Source organism: Piliocolobus tephrosceles, chromosome 15 (genome assembly GCF_002776525.5).
Source record: "Piliocolobus tephrosceles isolate RC106 chromosome 15, ASM277652v3, whole genome shotgun sequence".
Lineage (NCBI taxonomy): Eukaryota > Metazoa > Chordata > Mammalia > Primates > Cercopithecidae > Piliocolobus > Piliocolobus tephrosceles.
Window position 1 is genome coordinate 90378743 of NC_045448.1, and position 23549 is coordinate 90402291.

The 23549-nt window shown below is 45.2% G+C and overlaps 1 protein-coding gene across 2 annotated transcripts in view; it reads left to right on the top strand.

The window, feature by feature from the left end:
• The window catches only part of SMYD1 (SET and MYND domain containing 1), a 44388-nt gene that overhangs the window by 13865 nt on the left and 6974 nt on the right, over positions 1–23549 (top strand). The window contains exons 2-7 of one of the 2 annotated variants that reach the window (XM_023194906.2): positions 3123–3299; positions 6249–6462; positions 9421–9551; positions 11938–11976; positions 14986–15175; positions 21396–21488. In XM_023194906.2, the coding sequence (XP_023050674.1) occupies positions 3123–3299; positions 6249–6462; positions 9421–9551; positions 11938–11976; positions 14986–15175; positions 21396–21488 (844 nt within the window). The remainder of the gene's footprint in view (positions 1–3122; positions 3300–6248; positions 6463–9420; positions 9552–11937; positions 11977–14985; positions 15176–21395; positions 21489–23549) is intronic. The other variant, XM_023194907.3, reaches the window with a different exon arrangement.

Consider the following 23549-nt stretch of genomic DNA (forward strand, 5'->3'; position numbering starts at 1 on the left):
TTCTTTCTTTCTTTCTTTCTTTCTTTCTTTCTTTCTTTCTTTCTTTCAGGCAGAGTCTTGCTCTGTCACCCAGGCTGGATTGCTGTGGCACGATCTCGACTCACTGCGACCTCTGTCCCTGGGTTCAAGCAATTCTCCTGCTTCAGACTCCTAAGTAGTTGGGATTACAGGCATGTGCCACTACGACCAACTAATTTCTGTATTTTTAGTAGAGACAGGGTTTTACCATGTTGGCCAGGCTGTTCTCAAACTCCTGACCTCAAGTGATTGGCTTGCCTCAGCTTCCCACAGTGCTGGGATTACAGGTGTGAGCCACTGCACCCGGCCATTTGACCCTAAATTAATGTGAGGTTTTCACTAAAGAAACTAATGGAAGCACGATGTGGAGATCTGGCAAGTGTGCATGGCACTACATCTGAACAGTATACTCTGCTCTGGGCACCATAATTGTGAGGTGTTGACACCCGAGCTCTCACCTGTGTTTGGCCAGGAGACAAGATTTGGAGCCTTCTTGGAATCCAATTTACTTGGATTTTTCAGTAGTCCAGTTCCTGCTAATGAACTGCAAATTCCTGCAAGAAAATGCAATCCTGACTTGAGGCAGATGTAAGAAATTCATAGCTCTCCATCGGCAGGGGTTTAGAGAGTTCATTAAGTGGCCAGGGTTCCCTGTGGGTCCCATGTGCTCTATTCTGCTGGGGCACTTATGACAAATGACCTTCTCAGGGAGGGTGCACCCTCTGTGGCCCAGTTATGATGGGCTGCGGAACCTGTGCAGTTCTCAGTATGCTAGTGTGATTCTACTCCTCCTCATTCACTAGGAAAGTTTAAGGGAAGGCAAGTTTAAGAATGAGGAAACTGTTACTGTGAGGATAACCTTGAATCTGCTCTAAATTAGAAATAAACACTGACCTTTCATGCCCTCGAGTACTTTATGATTGTTAACAAATTAGTAGCACTGCACCTCCTAGTGGATGGGGATACAACAGTGTGTGGAGCTGGCCAGCCAGAGGCTGAAAACTGCCTGGACTTTAGGAAGCCCAGGATGTAGCACAGAGCAGTAACCTCTGCCGTGCCCTCAGCTGGCTCTGCACCTGTCTATCCCCTTCTAGATGCCATGCTGGGATCAGTGCTAGGGGTCAGGCTCAAGGGTCAGGCCTGGCCTTTGGGGTGGTCCGTGAGCCTGACCCCCTGGCACTGGCCAGCACATGTTGCTTGATTTCTCAGCTAAACCCATCCTCCTTTGGCTACAGGGATTTCTGTAGGTATATCAGAGGCCACCAGAAAGGTGTGAGAATTCTAGAAACCGTGTACAAGGAATTGTTTAAAGATCTGGGAGTATTTAACTTGGAGGAGAGAAATGAATGGGAAGCAAGGCAGTGGTCTTCAAATTCTTCAAGAACTGATCTGACCAGGCTTGTTCCACTGGGCAAGGACCCAGAAGGCCAAATTAGGGTACAAGAGTAGGTTTTCTGGGGAGGCAAATTCAAGCTTAACACAAGGAGGAAGTTTGCAACAATTAGGACTGGCCAACAATGAACTGACTGTTCTCAGAAACAGTGAACTCCTTTTCACTGTGGGAATTAGAATATTCATGGCCAGGGATGGACACAAAGGATTTCTGTGCTTGAATGTTCTGTGGAAGTTTCTCCCTTCAGGCTCTAGAATTCTGCGATTTTAAAAGCTCCTGTGTTCTTATACTTTTGAGTTCCCTGTTTAAACTGTGGACTCCTACCTGAGTTTACCCATCCACTTGCTTCCTGGAAGCTCAGCGCTCCCCTGCAGATCATTGAACTGGTTTTCATTATTTCTTTGCTTCAGTGGTTGGGATTTCTCTTCCTCACATTGCAGGAGCATGAGGTTGAGGCCCAGAGATTCTGTGCATCATACCAGATTTCCCTCACTCTGGATGTCAGGCTATGTCCCGAAATACATTTCCTATGGAGCCTATGCCCTTTTCTGTTTGAACGATGGGTTTAACATGGGGTCCACAGGGCTCTCTAATGGGAACACTAAGAGGCTGGAAGCACCGGGTGAGGATCCTCATCTTCTCACAACTCTCTCCCTCACCCATCGAATGGGCTTGCATTTTCCTCCTCATGACTTCCACCCTCGCTGTGAGCTGGGAGAATATGTCAACGACAGCGAAATCAGTAACGCTGTCATTCTTACTGTTGCAAAACACACAGACTGTGACATATATCATAGTGTATAGATATTCTTTTGCATATAATACTATGATGCTCTTGTCCCATCATAGTGTAGATCATTATGATTTGTTGTACTTTGGGGAAGGGGACACTATATTTCAACAATGAGAAAGACATGTCACCAAAATGCCCCCTCCAACACAGTGCCAATGACCTGTGACTTCGGGCGAGGGGATCATAAGGAATTCAAGTGTCTTCTCCAAAGAGTCTAGGACCCCCCTGTGCTCCCCTGTCATAGTATTCACCACACTGCACGTTCAATTGTTTCTCTAGTAATTTGTGGTATTCCCAGTGCCTAACACTCTTAGGTCATGAATTTACCCTTCCTGAATTGAAGGGTTTATATGCAGAGGATAAGAGTGTCCTCCACATGGCAGTGTCCACCAAAAACATTTGGTAGGCCAGGTGTGGGCGCTCACGTCTGTAATCCCAGCACTTTGGGAGGCCGAGGTGGGTGGATAACTTGTCAGGAGTTTGAGACCAGCCTGAATAATGTGGTGAAACCCTGTCTGTACTAAAAATACAAACATTAGCCGGGTGTGGTGGCACGTGCCTATACTCCTAGCTACTCGGGAGGCTGAGGCAGAAGAATCGCTTGAACCTGGGAGGCGGAGGTTGCAGTGAGCCAAGGTTGCAGTGAGCCGAGATAGAGCCACTGCACTCCAGCCTGGACGACAGAGCAAGACTCCATCTCAAAAAAAAAAAAAAAAAAAAAAAAATTGCTAAAGGAATTGTTATAGCTGGGAAGGGCCTTTGGAAGCCCAGACTCCTCATTTTGGAAGATGGAAATCTGAAGTTTAGACAGACAAGGACCAGTCAGCTGAACCCAGTACCAGAATGCCGTGTTCCACTGGCTGCATGGTGCCCTTTCTACTGTGCTCCCAATCATGTGTCTTCTCTCTCCATTTCCAGCCTTGTTAATTTTGTGTGCCACACCTGCTTCAAGAGGCAGGAGAAGCTCCATCGCTGTGGGCAGTGCAAGTTTGCCCATTACTGCGACCGCACCTGCCAGAAAGATGCTTGGTTGAACCACAAGAATGAGTGTTCGGCCATCAAGAGATACGGGAAAGTACCCAATGAGAACATCAGGTGAGAGCTGGGCCCCATGGTGGTGCTTCGAATTTCCAAATGTCAGGCTGGAATGGCCTCTGTAACGGCATTCCCAGATCTAAGGAAGCCAAGCTGAGTGCAAGTCAGGAAAGAGCCTCAAAGACTGGATATGGTCACTTTTGTTCACTCCCTTAAGGTCTAAGAGGGAGAACTGGCTGTTGGCAGCAGTGATTCCAAACTGCAGCCACAGGCTGAAACTGGCTTGCAGACTTCTGCTGTAGGGCTCCCGAGTGTTTAGTTTATTTATGTATTTTGGATACAGGGTCTTGCTCTGTTGCCCAGGATGGAGTGCAGAGGCCTTGATCACAGCTCACTTGACCTCCTAGGCTCAAGTGATCCTCCCACCTCAGCCTCTCGACTAGCTGGGACCATCGGCATGCACTACCACACCTGGTTAATTTTTGTATTTTTTGTAGAGATGGTGTTTTGTCATGTTGCCCAGGGTAGCCTCGAACTCCTGAGATCAAGCGATCCACCCATCTCAGCCTCCCAAAGTGCTGGTATTATAGCCGTGAGCCACCATGCCTAGCCGAGGGGCAAGTGTTTTTAAATTGATCCACCAATGTTTAAAAATTGGGAAATTTCACATTTTAAAATTAGGATTTTTGACTTCTCTTGGAAAACAAAAACAAACAAAAAAACTGAAGATCTGGTAAAATAGGCTAGAGCTGAGTAGTATCTGCCACCTTTGAAAAAATACAGAGCTTTCTAAGTCACAGCAGCACCACTGCTCCCTGTGGTCATACACGTTACACTGGAGAACGCATTTGAGTTTGCAACTAACAGCCTTTCCTGGTGGCTATCATCAGAATTCTCAAGGCCAGCAGAGATCTCCAGTGCAAGAGATTCCCAAGTCCTGGAGGCTTGGTGCTGGGCTGCAGGGAGATGCTCAGGAAGCCAGCACTGCAGAGCAAAGGAGATGGAGATGGTGACTGGGAGCATTTTCACTGTGTGTGTAGGGTGTGAAGTTAAGGTACAGAATGGAATTGTCATATCATGATGATTTTTTGGAACCTGCAGGATGAAATGGCTCAGTCAACCTCTCCATGCCCCTTAGCTCCATCTACTGAAACAATACATATGCTTCAAGACCTAAAGTAAACGGCACCTCCTGTGATGGTTATTGAGTTGAAATCTATCACGCATTGACCTCTATTCTCTGAGCTTCATAACCCTTTCCTCATTATTTGGAGGCAGCAGATCTTCCATGTGCTGAGTTGTATTTTCCCCAGTGCTGCCCTGGGCTCCCTATGAAGACACCTCAGTTTCCAGGCACCTGGAGTCCCACGTGGGGCATTTCTCCAGAAATAACTCAGTGACTCAAACGGGAGAAATCGGGAAGATGAAAAAGGTTCTGGAAACAGATGGTTGGTGATGGTTGCACAGCAGTGTGAGTGAGCTTAATGCCACCAAACTGTATACTTTAAAATGGTTAAAATGGTTCAAATGGTTCAAAAAGAGGTGGGGGACAGAAAGGACCCTGAGGTGATGACACTGTTTAGTATCTGGACTGTGCAGGTGGATACATGAAGCTACATAGGTGATAACATTGTATATAATTAAACACACATACATATTCATGAATATAAGCAAAATGGAAGAAATCTGAATAACAGAGGTGGGATAATATTCTGGTTGTGATGTTAGTTTTCCAAAATGTTACCATTAGAGAAAACAGGGCAAAATGTACAAGGGATCTCTTTGTATTGTTTTCCAACTGCCTGTAAATCTGCAATTATCTCAATTAAAATTTCAATTAAAAAAACAAACAAAATGAGGAGGGGCCTTTGCTTTGCCCAGAAGGTCTCTCCTCAGGAACAGGATCTGTCCTAGACCAGCATCCCCTCCCCAGGTGCCTGAAAAATGAGCAGTCAGTGGGTGGCAGGAACATTAAAGTATCCCTTGGTTATAAGCTTCATCACAGGCCACCTAATAGTTAACAAAGAGGCCTTTGGGGTGAAGTACACCCCTCTGTCTCATACTCAAGTCCCTGTGTTTCTACAGGTCTCCTCCTGTCCCACCTGGCCTCCTGCTCTTCCCCCAGAGCCCCGCTCCAGCCAGGCCAGGTCCTGCACGTGGCATGCCCGTGGCTGCCTCGAGGCCTCTGCTCACACTGTTTCCCCACCTAGATGGCCTTCTCCACTTTCTTGCTACCCAATCATTAAGAATACCAACACCTTCACATATAATGCAGACACCTATTACCTCACTTTGTCTTCTGAATACCTATGGAAGTTAGCACAACAGGGAATATTTTCCCTATTTTACTGGCCACCAGGTAGATTCAGAGAGGTCAAGTGACTTGCCCAGGCTCACACAGTAAGAAGTGGAAACAGGTCATTCCACTGGATGCAGGGCTCATCACAGTAGGCCACAATGTTAAGAGAGACCCAGGCTGCCGCACCTCTCTGTGTCCCCAGACCCCATGGGACCTGGCTCCTGCCCAAACCTCCACCTTTATTTGGTCTCCATTTCTTGCTCCCTGTGCTCCCGCCACCTCTACCTTCCTGCTGTTTCTCCATCAGACCAAGCTCATTCCTTCGTCAGGGCCTTTGTACTCACTGCTCTCTCCCAAAGTGCTCTTTCTCCAGTGTCACAGAGCCAGCTCCTCCACCCCTTCCAATTCCAGCTCAAATGTGCCTCCTCTGTGACACTTCTCTGGAAGACCTTAGCTTCCCCACCCCAGTCACTCTCTATCATGCTACCCTGTATTATTTTTTCTGCATAGCACTTTCTATGTAAAATGTGCTTGTTTACTTACCTCTCCCCCACTACATGAAACATCCCAATAGAATAAATTCCATCCATCTAGTTTAAAACCATATCTTGGGCCCAACATTGTGCCTGGCATGCATGAGACACCCAGTAAATGTGTGTTGAATGAATGAATGCAGCTGTAGTGCCCCACTGATGCTGCCCTTCCCACAGGCTGGCGGCGCGCATCATGTGGCGGGTGGAGAGAGAAGGCACCGGGCTCACGGAGGGCTGCCTGGTGTCTGTGGACGACTTGCAGAACCACGTGGAGCACTTTGGGGAGGAGGAGCAGAAGGAGCTGCGGGTGGACGTGGACACGTTCTTGCAGTACTGGCCGCCCCAGAGCCAGCAGTTCAGCATGCAGTACATCTCTCACATCTTCGGAGTGGTAGGCCCCCTCCGTCCCTTCTCCACCCTCCCTGTCTGTCTCCTCTTTCCTTTCCTCCTCCTGCTTGGGGAGGGTGGGGCTTCTCAGAAGTGAACTACAAAGCGGAAGCCCTGTCCGCCCTGGATGCTAATTTCTGTTTCCATAAAGGTCTCATCTAGCCCAGGCAGCCAGAGGCTCTGGAGAAACCACCTTCTGTTTACCACATGTAGCAGAAACACCTACTGCCCTTTCCATTTCAGAGCCCAGGGACAGGCCTCCAAATGACCCAACTAATAAAATCCAGAGATTCTAGAGTATGATTCCTCATAAAGGAGGAGCCATGGTGACAGCTGGGATCGCCCAACTAAGAAGTTTCCAGAAACTGCCAGGCCAGAGTTGGGAGGGGAGGCCAAGAGGACTGAAAGAGGACAGGAGCTTGAAACGAAGACTCCTCATCCTGGACTCTGTCTTCTGGCCTTGTTTACTATGAGGCCATTCCTGCTTTATCTGAATTAGCATCCCACATACAAATCTTACTTATTTATCCAACTCTGGATGATAGATTTGGATGGTAATTTATCCTCTTACTTATCTGCACTTTTTATACTTTTTCCTCTTCACCTTGAAAATAAAGACCCCCAATCACTATCCCTTCCTGCCCACCAGTCACTTTGGAAACCTTTTTCCAAGTCTGCCAGGCAGGATTGATGTGGAGGCTGGAGCAGTGGGGGCTGTGAGCCAGAGAGAGGGGAGTCAGGGTTTTAGGGTGGGAGCAACAAAGCCAGGTGAGGCCATAACAGTCCCCAAAGTGGGGGCAAGAGCCCAGTGGATGAGGAGGCTCAGGTCCTGGCTGTGGGGATGGATGTGTTCCACCTGGTAGGCCAGGCCCTTTATGTGGCGAAGGTGAGCAGGCTGAGGAGGGAGGAGGACAAACATCACACTGACATCTCTTGAGTCTTCACCATATTGGGGGACAAAGGGAGAGAGATTGAGTCTAAGGATTTGGCTCACACAATGGTGGAGGCTTGGTAAGTCCAAAATCTGCAAGGTCGGCCAGCAGGCTGGAGATCAGGGAAGAGTTGCACTTCAAGTCCAGAGGCATTCTGCTGACAGAACTCCTTGTTCAGGGGAGATGAGTCTTTATTCTCTTGAGGTCTTCAACTGATTAGATGAGGCCCACCCACATTCTAGCAGGCACTCTGCTTTACTCAAACTCCACTAATTTAAATGTGAATCTCATCCAAAAACACCTTCACAGAAGCATATATTATAGTTTTTGACCAAATATCCGGGCACCATTGACCAGCCATGTTGGCACAGAAAATTAACCACCACAGCTTCCCATGTATTATTTCACACAGTCTTTACAACACAAGGTAAGGTCCGTGCTTTCAGCATTTCTATTTTATAGAACAGAAAACCTAGGTCCAGAGGGGTTACATGACCTCCAAAAGCCACATGGTTAGCTTGTGCCCAGGGAAAGTCCAGAACCAGGGAAAGTCCAGAAGCAGTCTGTATTTTCAGGAGCCAGGGCTTCTACTTTTTTTTTTTTTTTTTTTTTTTTTTTTTTGAGATGAGGGTCTTACTCTGTCACCCAGGCTGGAGTGCCGAGGTGCAATCATGGCTCATTGCAACGTCCATCTCCCAGGCTCAAGTGATCCTCCCGTCTACCAAGTAGCTGGGGCCACAGATGCATACCACTATGCCTGGCTGATTTTTGTATTTTTTTTGTAGGAGCCAGGTTTCACCATGTTGCCCAGGATGATCTGGCACTCCTGAGCTCAAGTGATCTGCCCATCTCGGCCTTCCAAAGTGCTGGGATTACAGGTGTAAACCACCACGCCCGGTCTAAGCTTTTACTTTTAACAGTTATGTTCTATAGCCTTGGGGTGAATTGGTGTGTTGTGCAATCTTGGGCATCCCTAATAGGTCTGGGGACCAGGGCTAGAGGTCATATAATTACCAAAGGTTAGAGCTGAAAGGATCCTTGGAGCTCATCTAGTCCAATTTATTCAACCTATAGATGGGAAAACCAGGGCTCAGAGAAGAAAGAAGTTTGCTCCAAGTAGTACAGCTTGTTAGTGGTACTCACAGGCTTAACATCATGAACTTACTAAATGTCTGATGAGAATAAATGGAGAAAGTGACACTCCTCCATATCTGTGACAAATATCCATGTGAGGGAATAAATGTCTACTGGGTTTCTGTTATATATAGCATGTACTCATAGATGTATTTACAGATGAAGTGGAAATTTGCATGCAGTTACTAATGTATTCTAGGTTATATTTATTCTTATGCATTTTTCATACTGTGAGAGCAGATATTTGGAGTCTGTTTCTGTAAAGAACGATTTACTTTTAAGGAAAAGAAAATCACTTGGATGCCACATCAGTAGTAACCAACTTGATTTGCCTTGAATCTCAGAGATAAGTGTTAAATATGGCACTCACCAGATTTAAAAATTGTGAGCAGGGAATATAACAGTATTCACCAGATACAAAATAATCGAAAGAGATGTTAATTTTTTTATGAACAGCTATAAGAGTTTAAACTAAGTAGGCAGAGGAAATAGGGGAAGGAAAAGCTCTCTCTTTCACACACACACACACACACACACACACGCGTGCAAAGCAGGGTACAGACAGGAAAACCAAGACAGAGACTGAGGAATACTCATGTAAGACCCAGATACAGAAAAAGGAAAACACTTCCATATTTGACTCTTTTAGAATACAGCCACAAAATACTTTCAAGGTAGGGTTGCATTTTTGCAGATATAGGACTGTCCCATGGCCCTAATCTTGTGCGTCATTTGGAGTCACACAGAGAACAGGGGACTAATTCTTCTGTGTCCAGACTCCCTAAGCATCTCCAGGGTGAGACTGGGTCTTCTGTTTCTTAAAATTCCTTTCAACAGCTAGGATAGTGTTCTGTCCATGTCTGTTGACTGACTCTTTCATCTTTTCCTCTGGGTAGATTAACTGCAACGGTTTTACTCTCAGTGATCAGAGAGGCCTGCAGGCCGTGGGCGTAGGCATCTTCCCCAACCTGGGCCTGGTGAACCATGACTGTTGGCCCAACTGCACTGTCATATTTAACAATGGCAAGTGAGTATGTCTTTATCTGGGGGTGTGTGTGATGGGGATGGGGAGACCTATGGTGTTTTGTCCACTTGACTTAAGCCAAAGTCAACCTGCTAAACCTCAACTAGCATAGATTTTAAATGAATAGCACATAGAAATCTCATTCCAGAATAATTGTGAATGAGAGAAAGGCATCATGGAGGATATCGAAGAATTCAACCTGGGTCATTTCTGAGTGTGTATGTTTCTTGGGGCTGCCTAGATGTGTTAGATAAACCTTTAACTACTATTTTAAAACTTGAAGCCTAGGATTATCTGTCTAGAGGTCATTTAGTCAAGGTCTCAGCAGGAATCAGGAGGCACACTCAAAGGGGTTTACCCAAATACAATTGAATGAAGGGACAGTTTACAGAAGTGTGGGCAGGGTTTAAGATACGAACAAGGGGCAGGGTGGCTCATGCCTGTAATCCCAGCACTTTGGGAGGCCGAGTGGGGGTGGATCACTTGAGGTCAGGAGTTTGAGATCAGCCTGGGCAACATAGTGATACTCCCATATCTGTAAAAAATAAATAAATACATAAATAAATACATTAGCTGGGCATGGTGGTATGTGCCTGTAGTCCCAGCTACTCATGAGGATGAGGCAGGAGGATCACTTGACCCCAGGAGGTTGAGGCTGCAGTGAACTATAATCATGCCACTGCACTCCAGCTTGGGTGACAAAGTGAGACTTTGTCTCTAAAACCAAACCAAACCAAACCAAACTAAACCAAACCAAACCAAACCAAACAAAATAACAACAAAAAGAAACTAACAAGGAATCGTGAGGTGCCCAGGGACTAGCAACACATGAAACCATCACCACCTCTAGGCCTGGAAGGACAGGTGAAGGAAGCACTGTTTCTGCAGCTAGTGAGAGCTGGACCCGGGCTAGAGGGCCCCCCAACAGCTCAGCTGTGGCTTACAACTGTGTCTAGAGAAATCAGCCAGCTGGCACCATGGCTCGGAAAAGAGGAAGTCAATGGACTAGATAGTCCAACCCCTCATTCCCCCAACCTTCTGCTCTCCTACCATTGGCCAAACCCCAACCTGAAGCCAGACCACAAAGAAACCTGGGTGATGCAACCCTCAGAGGTCAGCCACCCTTTCTGAGACAGCACAGATGAGGGGTAAATAAGGGCACATGATGGATTTGGGGGTGGGGCACAAATGGAGAAGAATCAGTAGATGGAACGAGCCCCTGGTTGTCCATGGCTCAGGATGGGGAGATATAAGGGAATGAGGCTTGAGCAATATTAATTGCTTTTGCTCTTAGAGATGAGCTCTTATGACAGATACAAGCTGACTTTGAGTCATCAACAATGAGCAAGTTTCCCCCAAAAACTTCCTAGAAGCCAGACAATGGTGTCTGGTTCTCAGCTGAGAATTGGGCCTAAGCTTCAGTATGCCAAGTACCCTGATTTCTCCTTTCCTTCCTATTTCTGAAACCAGGCTCTTAAGCAATTGAGAAAGTGACTTAAGATGGGAAAGTTTATTTTGGACTCAGATGATAATCTTTTCTCAGCATTTGTGTTTCCTTTCTGAAGCCTTTTGGGGTCACTGGCCTGGATCTCATGGAATCCTCCCTAGAGGGGCTGTTGACTGAGCTTGACCTGGATGGCAGAGAGGATCAAATTCAGCCATGTATGGGCCTAGGCTTTCTAGACAGCCCTCTTCTAAGCCCAAGGCTCCTCTTGTCATTGGGTGTAACAACCACAGGAACCTAGGAACTCTTTCTTCTGTGTCTGCTCTGGCTTCCTTGCATCTACTAATTTCTAGCAGCCACATTTTATCCAGGCTTCTTCGCTTTTGTGCAAGAGAAGGTGACTTCGCATTTCCTGTCTAGCCACCTGCCATAGTGGAAAGAACCCTAGACATGGGGTTAGGGGCCCAATTTGAACCCCAACAATTTTTATATACTATCGATTTGACCTAACCAGCCTCAATGTGCACTTCAAACTCTTTCCAAGACCGACATCCAAAGAGGCAATGTTTATTCATCCAGAATGCTTAATAGAATGATAATAACAACAATGGGCATGTTTTTTCAGCACTCTGCTTTTAAGTACATTGTCTCATGACAGTCTCATTACAGGTGAGAACACTGAAACACAGGGAAGGGAAGGAACTTGTTCAGGTCAGGGTTGAGTACCTTTGAATTCAGAATGTCTTGTTCCAAATTCAGTGCACTTTCCACTATACCAGGCTGTGTTTTGTCCAGTGAGTCCAGCTAGAAGGGGCTAGGATAAAGGTTGTTGTGATGGCCAAAGTTTTGATAGTGTGACCCAGAATGCTGTGCACCCTTGCACCAGATCACACCTGATCAGCCAATGATAATGATTTCCATATGGGTGTCTGTTTTGTCTTTCAGTCATGAGGCAGTGAAATCCATGTTTCATACCCAGATGAGGTGGGTCAGTCCTTTCAAGCATCCTTGCTCCTCTGACCCGTCTCCCTCACTTGCCTGGTTTGCTGGAGCCACCCATTCCCGAGACTCCTTGACTGCCATCTGTCCATAATGTCGTTCTGCATCCCAGTGTCTCGTCTTTGCTGAATGGTGTATTTTAAAGCACTTAAATTAACCGTTTTTTCCTTACCCACATACCACCTGCCTTGTCTTTGCTTTACTTTGCCTCCTTTCTTCCTCCCTTTCATGCCTCACTTCCACTGCTCTTCCAACCTTGAAGCATGAACCCTTGTAGTCCACATCGTCTTAGCAAAAGCCTATCTTGTCTCCCTAAACCCTGCTTACCATGAAATGGGGACTGTGACTGACCTACTAAAGGACTGTCTGTTTATAAACCCCAACTTCTCACCCAGACTGGGCTCCAAAAAATAGCATCTACAACTGATATTTTTAATAAATGTTTATTCCTAGTATTCTGCTTACTGCTTCTGACCAACTATGAATGAGTAGTTTAGGTTAAATTTTACTTCTGACTTTTCTTAATGACAACCAAATGGCCCTAGATGGGTCTTTTCCTCAGGGTGAGGTTGACAGCCCTTGAAGTGGTCTTTGAATTAAGAACAAAATGCTGTGTGGGAGTTTGGGCTTTGGGAATGCTGGGGTAGAAGTGGTTGGTGCATTTGAGTCTGTGTTGGTGTGTACTGCACGTGACTTTGGATGATTCACATCATCTCTTGGGCTTGGGTTCCACATCTGTAGAGAAAGGTCAAGAGGAGAGTGCTCTAGGGACCTTCCTAGTTCTAAGTCTCTGTAGCTCTGGACTCCATCCCTAACCTCCATGATAAATACATAAATAGGCTGCCTACTTGTGGCTCAATTAGCTGTACTATAGAATTGCAGATTGTTGGAGGTAGAAGGGGCCTGGGGTACAGGGTGGGGATGAAGCTTGTCCAAGGAAGCTGGTTGGAGGGAGAACCAGGGCTAAAACCCTCATCTCCTGCCTCCTGCAGTGCTTATTTCAGGCTGGTCTCCATTCCTCTCCCCCAATCTCCAGTTTCAAGTAAGGTAAAATGAGGCATACATATATGCATCTTTTCATATTTAAGTCACATTAAGTTAATTTGGTTTTGAAAAATTTCTGATACCATTGAAATAATCGGAGATACCCTGAGACCATGTAAGAATTGGCACAATCATGATAGGAAGCAAAATTACTGGAAATTCTAGCCCAATTGGCCACTGATTCCCTGTGGAATTAAAATATGTCACTATGGCGGGCTGCCTCTGTAAAAGGGACTCGTGGGGGCAGAACTGGTTACTTACCCAATAGGGTTAAATACTGGAGATCCTGGCTCAGGAGATGCTCACATGGAATTACTTAGGACATTAGTAGAGTCCTAAAAATCAAGGACTTTGATGCATCTTAATTCCCATGCATTGAAGACCCAGGAAGCAGCCTGAAAACAACTAGGCAAGGCTACTACGTTGAGGGGGATTGTGAATGGTATGAAGTTCTAATCCTGGCTCTGTCCCCAAAGTGCTGTGGGACCTATCCCTCTTGTGTCACTATCCTTATTTGTGAAATGAGCATCCCTGCAGCTCAGACATACTAGGATTCTAAGTAGAACTATGAGCAGAATCACCCAGCCTTCCTCTCCTACTGGCCTTTCATCACCACAGTAACCGCTGCTGCCGAAAATGGGGGTAAGGAACAAAGGAAAGGAGTGACAAATGGTGAGCAGGCACTTCAGTTTTGCAGACTCCACACGAGTTGTTTTTATACACATTAACACATTAATAGGCATGTCAGTGTATCTCACTTTGGGAGAAGGATTTTTATCCATCAGTGGTCACCTCAGCAGTTGCTTCCTTCATTGTCATCTCAGAGCACAGGGAAGGGGCTGCCTTTCACTGGGACTCTTCTTGGGTGCTGGAGTCTTGCCCTTGCTTTTGCGTGGTGTCTAACTGAGCCTTTCTGGGAGGTAAAAGAAATGACCATGGATCTCTGTGCAGGTGGTCTCCCCAGCCCTCTGCATCCTGCCACTTGCTCTCTGGATGATGGCTTCCCACTAGGCAGGGAGGCCCCAGGATTCTGGGGAGATACAGGAGCACAGTTTAGGACCCAGCTTGCAGGGCCCACCACTTGTTTTCTGTAGCTGTCTGGCCTTGTGGTGGAGGATGCATGGCTGAGAGATCCACAGGCTGACCTCTACCTGTTTGGCTCAGCTGGATGTCAGTTCTGCAGCGGGTTTTTACCTTCAACATCTTCAGTACCTATCTCATTAGGTAAGGTGGGTAGTACTATAGGTAATTGAGGGTCAGGTCTAGTCTGGAAGGGAACTGAAATGCCATCTGCCCTTGCTAACCACCTTCAACCAACAAGCCACATCTCCCAATAAACACAAAAGTGAACAATGCAGCGAGCTAACAGAGCCAGCCTTTGTTTATTTGCCTTCAATGATCTCCAGTGGGCTAAGTCTCCTTAGGTAATTTGGCCTGAACCATTGGACTGAAGGTCAAGAGGTGACTTTGAATTAGACACCAAATGAGCCAAGGTTGTGGGTAACTGAATTTTTATGTTTCTGAGAGAGTAGTCCCCAAACTAACCAGAAAAGATTTTCAAGTTTTTTCTTGTTTGGAGTTTTTGCCTCATTATTATTTCTCCTTCTTTGATTACAGACAATCAGTAGCTAAAAGTAAAGGGAGACTTATGGGCATGGACAGTCTGTCCGGTTTTATGACCAAGCCCAGCTCTCTACTAGGAGTCTATTTGAGCTGATTCCAGAGCAGTTAACTGAATGGAGTGGATAGGACTGTTCTAAGGAATAGAGTAGAGCTATCCACAAAATCATCCTTTAGGTCACATTTCTCCTTTTGTGGAGTCAATGGGGGTTTCTGAGTGCCAGTGAAAGTCATTGTCTCTGAGACCCAACTCCACGAAGCCTTGGAGAGCATGGATCCCATTCCATTAGGCCTGGATTCGATTCACCTTTTCCTTTCACTCTGCTCCAGAATTGAACTCCGGGCCCTGGGCAAGATCTCAGAAGGAGAGGAGCTGACTGTGTCCTACATCGACTTCCTCAATGTCAGTGAAGAACGCAAGAGGCAGCTGAAGAAGCAGTACTACTTTGACTGCACATGTGAACACTGCCAGAAAAAACTGAAGGACGACCTCTTCCTGGGGGTGAAAGACAACCCCAAGGTACATGCAACCCTGCGGCTGAGGTGTTTGTGTCCATATTCGCCAGGAGCCAGTCACAGGTGGTTTCACAGCTAATCAGTATGCCCTGCCCATGAGCTTCCTAGGGAGCAGCTGTCACCCCGGGGAGGAGGCAGGGTATGAGAGCAGAGCACTGTGGGTAGGTCCCAGCTAAGTCCTGGCACTGCCACTTGCCAGGTGTTTGAGTTTGGGGAAGTCACCCAGTTTTCTCAACTGTAAAATAGGAATGATGGTCCCATTGCAAGAGGTTGTTATAAAGATTAAAGAAGACGATGTGTGTAAAAGGAGTGGCATACGGAGTAGACACTGGAAATTTTGGTTCCTCCTGTTGCTCCTTTATGAGTTGAGTGATGTTGAGAATTTAAGGTGTTGAGATCAGATGGGCAAAGATATTTGTCATCTGGTTATCAAAAAGATATTCCTAGTCCCATGGGGATGGGCAGTGTGGAGACAGGGCTATGTTTAAATTGGTCAGCATCCTGAACTCCTGGGTAACTGTTGCTAGTTGATGGTCAGTCTGTTAAGCAGCAGAAGAAGGCTTGCTGATGGGAGGTCAGGAGCCCAGCTGAGCTGGGAGACAGCGCTGAGCTGCCAGGTGTCAGAGTAGCCAGTTAAAGCAACAGAGCAGAAATGAGAGTGAAGTATTTAATCACTTACTGCAATAGTGTAAGCAAGAAGCCAAAACCAAAGAAAGTACTGACTCTTCTTGTCCATTTCCTCCAGGGAAGCTGTGCTCAGGGGGAGGATGAGGGGGATCAGCACAGGCATGGAGGCTTCTCACATGGCATTCTCTTTTATAAGGACACCAGTCATATGGGGTTAGGAGCCCACTCTACTCCAGTATGATCTCACCTTAACTAATTACATCTGCAATGACCCTATTGCCAAGTAAGAGCTCATTCTGAGGTAGCTTCTGGGGCTAGACTTCAACATATGAATTTTGGGAGGATACAATTTAACCCCTAACACTGTGTATGCTACCGTTTATGAACATTAAAAGGCACACACACACACACACACACACACGCACACCCATGCCCATGCAAGCATACTGGGTCTCCATACACAAGTAGGAGGACCAGTGATGCCTGGGGTGAAGATATTGAGAGTCACCCCTCCCAGGCAGAGACAAAGCAGTTGGGGCCCAAGGATTAATGTTTTCTATAGGAACAACCTCTTTTCAGAGAAGCAAAGGTCTGTATTCTAGGAAATGTATATTGGATGTATGTGAGAGGCACTGAGCACTGCATCATGGGCGCTACAGAGAAGAATGTGTTATTGCACCCACCCTCACCCCGACCTTTCAGAACCTGCGGAAAGCATGCCTTATCTGTGAGCCAGCCAGCCTTCCTTCCTGGAGACTGGCCCTGAGTATTTGTTTCATAACTTGCTTCCACACTACTTAATTTTTATTATTATTATTATTATTAAGAGGCCAGACCCTGTTTTCTCTGTTCTAAAATAAAACAACCATGTGGTCATTTCTTTAGATGTTTTGATGTTTACCTGGCAGTTTCAATAGTTCAGAAGGCTATGTGTGGCCTTTAGTTCCCATCCCTTCACTTTAGATATGCTGCTACCAGCTGGTGACAATACACACACGTCTTCAGTATGAATTGCAGAGTTGGCATTTCTCTTGATATAAAAGATTGATGATTTCAGCTTGAACCTACCTGAATTCAAGGCAAAAACTTTCTATTGTATTTTATATCAAATTGAGTTTCTCTATTAAAACAACTCAAAATAAAAATAACTCACCTATACTAATGGAGCAGAAAAAAATTGAGTATATCTTTTTAAAAGCAAATGCTTCCTCGGGCATTTAAAAAAGTCCATCATAATGTAGTAGGAAGAATACTGGAAGAAGAATTATGAGGCCTATGTACTAGTACTGGCTATGACTCTAAACACCTGAGCTTGGCCAAGTCTCTTCCTTCTGGGCCTCAGTTTCCTCATCTGTAAAATGGGGAGTTGGACTAACTTATTAACCATTTCCTCAAGCTGGACTGTCTACAATGTCATCACAGTCATTTCCTTTCTTTTCCCTTAATGCTCTATCCCAGCCTGAGAAGCCTCCATCAGTACACCATCCTCAAACCTTCAAATGCCATCAAAATCTTTCCTAGTTCCTTAATATATGCTTATGTAAACCTACGTAGAAATAAAAACCAAATATTTTTAAAATGGGAAAATAATAGCAAAATTTATGACATTTTTTCTCAATTGTGTCTCTGGACTGTCTTTGTTTAGGCTGCTTAGGTTTTCTTTTGTAATCTTTTTTTTTTAAATTTATTTTATTTTTATTTATTTTTGAGACGAGGTTTCACTCTGTCACCCAGGCTGGAGTGCAGTAGTGTGATCTCAGCTCACCACAGCCTCGACTTTCTGGGCTCCAGAGATTCCTCTGCCTTAGGCTCCTGAGTAGCTGGGACCACGGGTGCGTGCCACCACTGCTGGCTAATTTTTGTGTTATTTGTAGAGACGGGGTTTCACCGTGTTGCCCAGGCTGGTCTCAAATTCCTGGCCTCAAGTGATCCGCCCGTCACAGCCTCTTGAAGTGCCGGGATTACAGGCATGAGCCACAGTGCCTGGCGGGTTTTTCCCCTTTCTCTCTCCAGCCTTTACTCATGGTTTTCAAATAGGAATGTGCCAGGCCGGGCACGGTGGCTCACGCTTGCAATCCTAGAATTTTGGGAGGCCGAGGCAGGCAGATCACAAGGTCAGGAGTTTGATACCAGCCTGGACAATATGGTGAAACCCCATCTCTACTAAAAATACAAAAATTAGCCGAGGATGGTGGCCCATGCCTGTAATCCCAGCTATTCGGGAGGCTGAGGCAGAAGAATCGCTGGAACCCGGAAGGCAGAGGCTGCAGTAAGCTGAGATGGCACCACTGCATTCCAGCCTGGGCGACAGAGCAAGATTCCCTCTCAAATAAATAAATAAATAAATAAATAAATAAAATGAAAAAAATCAAATAGAAATGTGCCAATTTCTCCAGGCTTGGGAACCAACATCCTTCTTACCTCTTCTCCTTCCTCTTTGGCTCCTTTTCCTCTGGCTCCTCCCCTTTCCTCTGGCTCCTCCCCTTTCCTCTGACTCCTCCCCCTTTCCTATGGCTCCTGCCTTCTCCTCTGGCTCTTCCCCCAGCCCCTCAGATCCCCCAACCCCTGCTCCTTCTCCTCCGCCTCTGGGTCCTCCCTCCCTCTTCCTCCTTGTTTTCTGTAGAATTTGATGCTCCTGGAGACAGCAGCCTTTCACCACGGGGGTTCCTTAAATCCTGTCTGCAAATCAGAATGTTCCTGCCTTTACTGTGAAGAGTGGAGCCAAGTGGAACAACCCCGTTTCCTTTCTCAGAATAGATTTATCACATGTTGCACTTACTAATTAACAGCCTTTCTGCCAGGTTGTTTTGGGGGATCTTGTAAGTTGCCTCTTTAAACAAAATTGACTCACTTCCAGAGCTTCAAGTGACACTCCTCCTTACATCATCAAACTGAGCAAGACTTTGATGAACACTTAACCACTTGGTATTCTCTTAATCTATCCTACAAGCTACTGATTACTCCAGAAGATTCACTAAACATTTTGAGATTTAAAGATAATAGAATTTACAGTAGATTAGATATCAGGGGACATAAACTATACATGATTTTGTGAATCATACTTGGGTAATAAGCTATGACTATAACTAGAAATGTGGGTTTGACAGATTAATGGCACACCTCTGGTCCATCAGTCACAGAACTCTGCAAAACCAGGCAAGAGATGGGCTTAATTCCAATAGGCTTAGGAAAGCAGTCACACACTGAAATGACTTCTTTGGGACAAAGACATGATTTCAGTTAACAGAGGGCTGAACAGCATTCCGGGGCATAAGGTAGCAGCTGGTAGGAGCAGGAGATTTCAGCCAAAGCCAGAAATCTCAGTCAAATCAAAGGTCAAGGCAAAGGTTAAGCTAGGAGTGAGACCTGCAAGCAGAAGCTAGAGCACTGATGGGTGCATCCATCATCAGAGTCAGGCCACGGAAAAAATACAGGTAGACACATAGAATAACTAACTCCAGGGAGGCCCAGAAACAGAAGGATATGGAAATAAGGATAGTCAAAATTATAGGGATAGCCAAGAGCTATACAAAAGCCAAAGTGGGTGAGGTGGGCAGAAGAACAAATATAGTACCCCTTTCCTTAGGGGAACCTGATCCTGAAGCAAGCTGTCCTGGCCAGAGGACTCTCATACTGCAAGATGAAAATCCATGGCAGAACTGGTCCAGAACAGCTGGAAGAAGGAGGGAAGATGGTCCTCAGAGAGGGATACGTTTTCATTGCAACAAATGCCCATTCTCTTGTTACTCTTTGGTAGTTTACTGAGGGTGACTTCACAAAACAATGTGAACCGCAAATCGAAAGGAAGCTATTGAGTCTAATTTTTATAGTGAAAAAATTGGACAACCAGAGAACTGTTTAAATAAATTATCCTAGCTTCATACAGTGAAAAACTTTACATTTATTAAAATGATATAGTTTTATATTGATATGGAAAAATGTCTGCAAAATACTGAGTGAAAAATTGCTATAGACAGATATATGGTATAATTCCAGTTAGAAAACATAGTCAATCCTATTGGCACGCACACACACATATGCATGTGTGTGCACACATAGGACTGAAATTCAGCCAGTGCTTACTGGTAAAGTCATTTAGACATACCCAATGTTTAATTTAATTTAATCTAATAATTTTATTTAATTTTTTTTTTGAGACAGAGTCTGGCTGTGTCACTCAGGCTGTAGTGCAGTGGTGTGATCTTGGCTCACTGCAACCTCTGCCTCCTGGGTTAAAGTGATTCTTGTACCTCAACCTCCCTAGTAGCTAGGACTACAGATATGCACCAGTATACCTGGCTAATTTTTGTATTTTTAGTAGAGATGGGGTTTCACCCTATCGTACAGGTTGGTATCAAACTCCTGATCTCAGGTGATCTGCCCGCCTGGGCCTCCCAAAGTGCTGGGATTACAGGTGTGAGGCATCATGCTGGGCTGACATATCCATTGATGATGGTCACTGACTGTGCTTTGATTAGTCAGTGCTTTTTCTCTATCAGTCATTAAGTATTTTAAATATCATTTCTGTATACATGCGTAGGAAAATGTTCCCCCTGATACTAACTGTAGTCATTAGGTGAGTTCTAGGGATTTCTACTTTTTTATTTGTTAACATACTTTTAAATATTGTTTTAATTTTCACAACTTGCATATGTCAATTTTACAGTCAGAATAAATAAAGTTATTTTCATTTTGGAAAAAAATTATAAAAGATTTGTTTAAGCGAAAAAAAATGTTTCAGAAAAGGACTTCTGATAGGAATAAGCATAGCATGTAAACTTCTTGTTTGGACTTTGAGAAATTTGGCTCTTTTTCTTCAAAATTATTATGTCCCTGTGGGAACTGGCTTCTTAATTATGGCACTTCCTTGCCTCAAATATCAAAACCTTGTGTGTGTGTGTGTGTGTGTGTTTTTTTTTTTGTAAGGTCACTAGGCTGCTTAGGCAAATGTAAAATCCTGATGAGTCCAGATTTCACAGGAACAGCTGACAGATGTTCTCCTGATATCCTTTTGGCTAAGACAAGGAAATACAGGCTGGATGCTAAGACATTTGGAAGAGTTTGAATAATTATAATCACAAGGACCCTCCTTAATGAACTCGAAGACAAATTGGAGTATGATTTTTGGGTCAAGTCCTTGGGCTCTGTCTTTAGCCCTGTGCTGGCTGGTATTTAAATCAATGACTTGGATGAAAACAAAAATGCAAGGGTGTACCTGTGGAATATGTGGTTAACTTGAAACAAAGAGGGACAGCAGCAAATATTTTGGGTGATAGAATCCAAAATGCCAGAGAAAACGCAATAGCGATCAATGTCAGGTTCTGCCCTGGGGTTCAAAGGGCCAGGAATTTGCACAGGTTGGAATGATTGGCTGACAGCAAGGGTCTGAGACTTGGCTTAATAGAAAACAGAAGTCAGAAATGTGATGAGGGAACTGGAATAGCTACAGGATCTTGGGTAGCATTTACAGGAGTAAGGCATTCAGAATGAGGAAGGCATTAACCTTCGACATTGAATGTCGAAGACGGCAACTACTCAAAGGTGGAATGGGTTGCCTCACGAAGGCATCTCTATCTCAATGTGTCTCTCTTTCCCAGCCCTCTCAGGAAGTGGTGAAGGAGATAATACAATTCTCCAAGGACACATTGGAAAAGATAGACAAGGCTCGTTCGGAGGGTTTGTATCATGAGGTAAGAATTCACTTGTTATAGAGGATGGGATTAGAGAGGAGGGCGGAAACGTTCTCTAGTGAGGGAGGGAAATGGGGTGGGAATGGGCAGGCAGGGGGCTACCAAGCAGGTTGTTTTTCTAAATGTCCCTTGTTTGAGACCATGACTCTTCTTGCCCCTAAACCTTTAGCATCTCTTAGGGGTGTATTCTCAGTGACTGATTATTAACCCACTGAGACTGGGTCTGAGGGGAGCAAATGCAGACAGACACTTGTCCCTGGGGGATCTGTGATATCTAAGCCTGGCATCAGAGAATGGGGGAATGCAGATGGCAGTGGACATACTGGGAGTGAGTTGCATGCTTTCCCATAATTGAATGCATGTGCCAGCTACAGTTTTCTGTCTCCGCCAACTGAGCATTCATCCTTGGCTCTTGAAGCACCAGGGATTCTCAGCTGGCTCTACACTAGAATTACCTTTGAAAAATTTTGTTGCTCAAGCCCCCACTCAGGACAATTTCACCAGAATCTCTGGGCATGGAACCCTGATATCAAGATTTTTAAAGCTCTCAGGTGATTTCAATGTGTAACCAAAGGTGAGACCCACTGCCAGACACTGGCCTGCGGGGTATTTGCATTGAATTAACCTGGGCAGCTTGTTGGAAATACTGATTTCCATTCGCACACTCTGAGATGTGACTCATTCAATCTGTAGCAGAAAACAGGGACCATGAATTAGCATTTTTCTTCCCCAAGCTTGCTAAGCAACTTGAATGTTAATGCCACTAGGGCATGTCAATGTGGGAGATTAATTTCTATTCATTTCTATTTGTATTTCCCTTCTCCTCTTCCTCCTTCTTTACTAACTCACTTATTGCACATTTCTAAGCCCTTACTGGGGTGGCCAACATAAGACACTCTCCTTGCCTGGAAGGAGTTCTGTCAGGTGCGGAGACAGTCACACAAACAAGGTGTTACTGTACAACATGGAAAATCTATGTCAGAGGCACGAGGTGGGAGCTGGAGTGAGCAGGAGGGCCCAACTGGCTGCATTGCGCTGGCTTCTCTCTTCTACATTTCTTCTCCTTCCCCATTCAGACTTGGCAGGGCTAGGTGTAGCTCTGGACACTGCCCCCATGGGTTTAAGAGGATTGTTTTCAGGATGAATTGATTGCCAGCCATCATTTTTCCACTCCCTGCTACGCCCCCGCCACCTCAGGTTGCCTCGTGAACTCTGGGAAAGTCTCAGAACAAAATTAGTTCTCACTGATTTTAAATGGAAGGAATTGTACGGCATTTCTCCCATGAGAGCTTCAAAGGAAGGAGAGGAGAACAATGAACACCTAAAATCTAGAGACCACTGGACTTTGTAGGGTAGGGCCTAAGCCTATGTCTACACAAGAATCAGTCAGAAAAGCCTGGTTCCAGGATGATTGCGGTCAGGCCCATCTTTTTCCTCACCAGAGCCAAGGCTGAATCCTTCTGGGGATGTTTTGCAGTTTCCCGGGAGCTCATGCATCTTGTACGCTTCAGTAGGACATAATTATTCAAACCCACTGAGCCTAAGGACCACCCAGGGGCTTATACATAAAAACTACACATCCAGGATTTCTCTCCCAGATATTTGGTTTCAGTTGGTCTGGGGTAGGACTTGAACATCAGTGTTTTAAAACAGCTTTCAAATGGTTCCAAAGCCCAGTGAGTGGAGAATCACAGGAATGGTGGTGAAGCTGGAGCTCAACTGCTTGGTTTCAGTGCTTGATCCATTGCTCACCATCTGTGTGACTTTGGCAAAGTACTTACCCTCCCTGTGCTTCAGTTTTCTCATCTGGTAAAATGGGATTATTAGTAGTACTCATCTCAATGTGTTGTTATAATATATATAAATTTATTTGTATATGTATATATGTATGTATGCATGTATGCGTGCATATATATATCTCAGTATCTGTAGAGAATTTGTTCTAGGACTGCCACAGATACTAAAATCTGCAGATGCTCAAGTCCCTTGTATAAAATAGTGTATTTTTGCATACAACCTATGCACATCCTTCCATATACTTTAAAGCATCTCTAAATTACT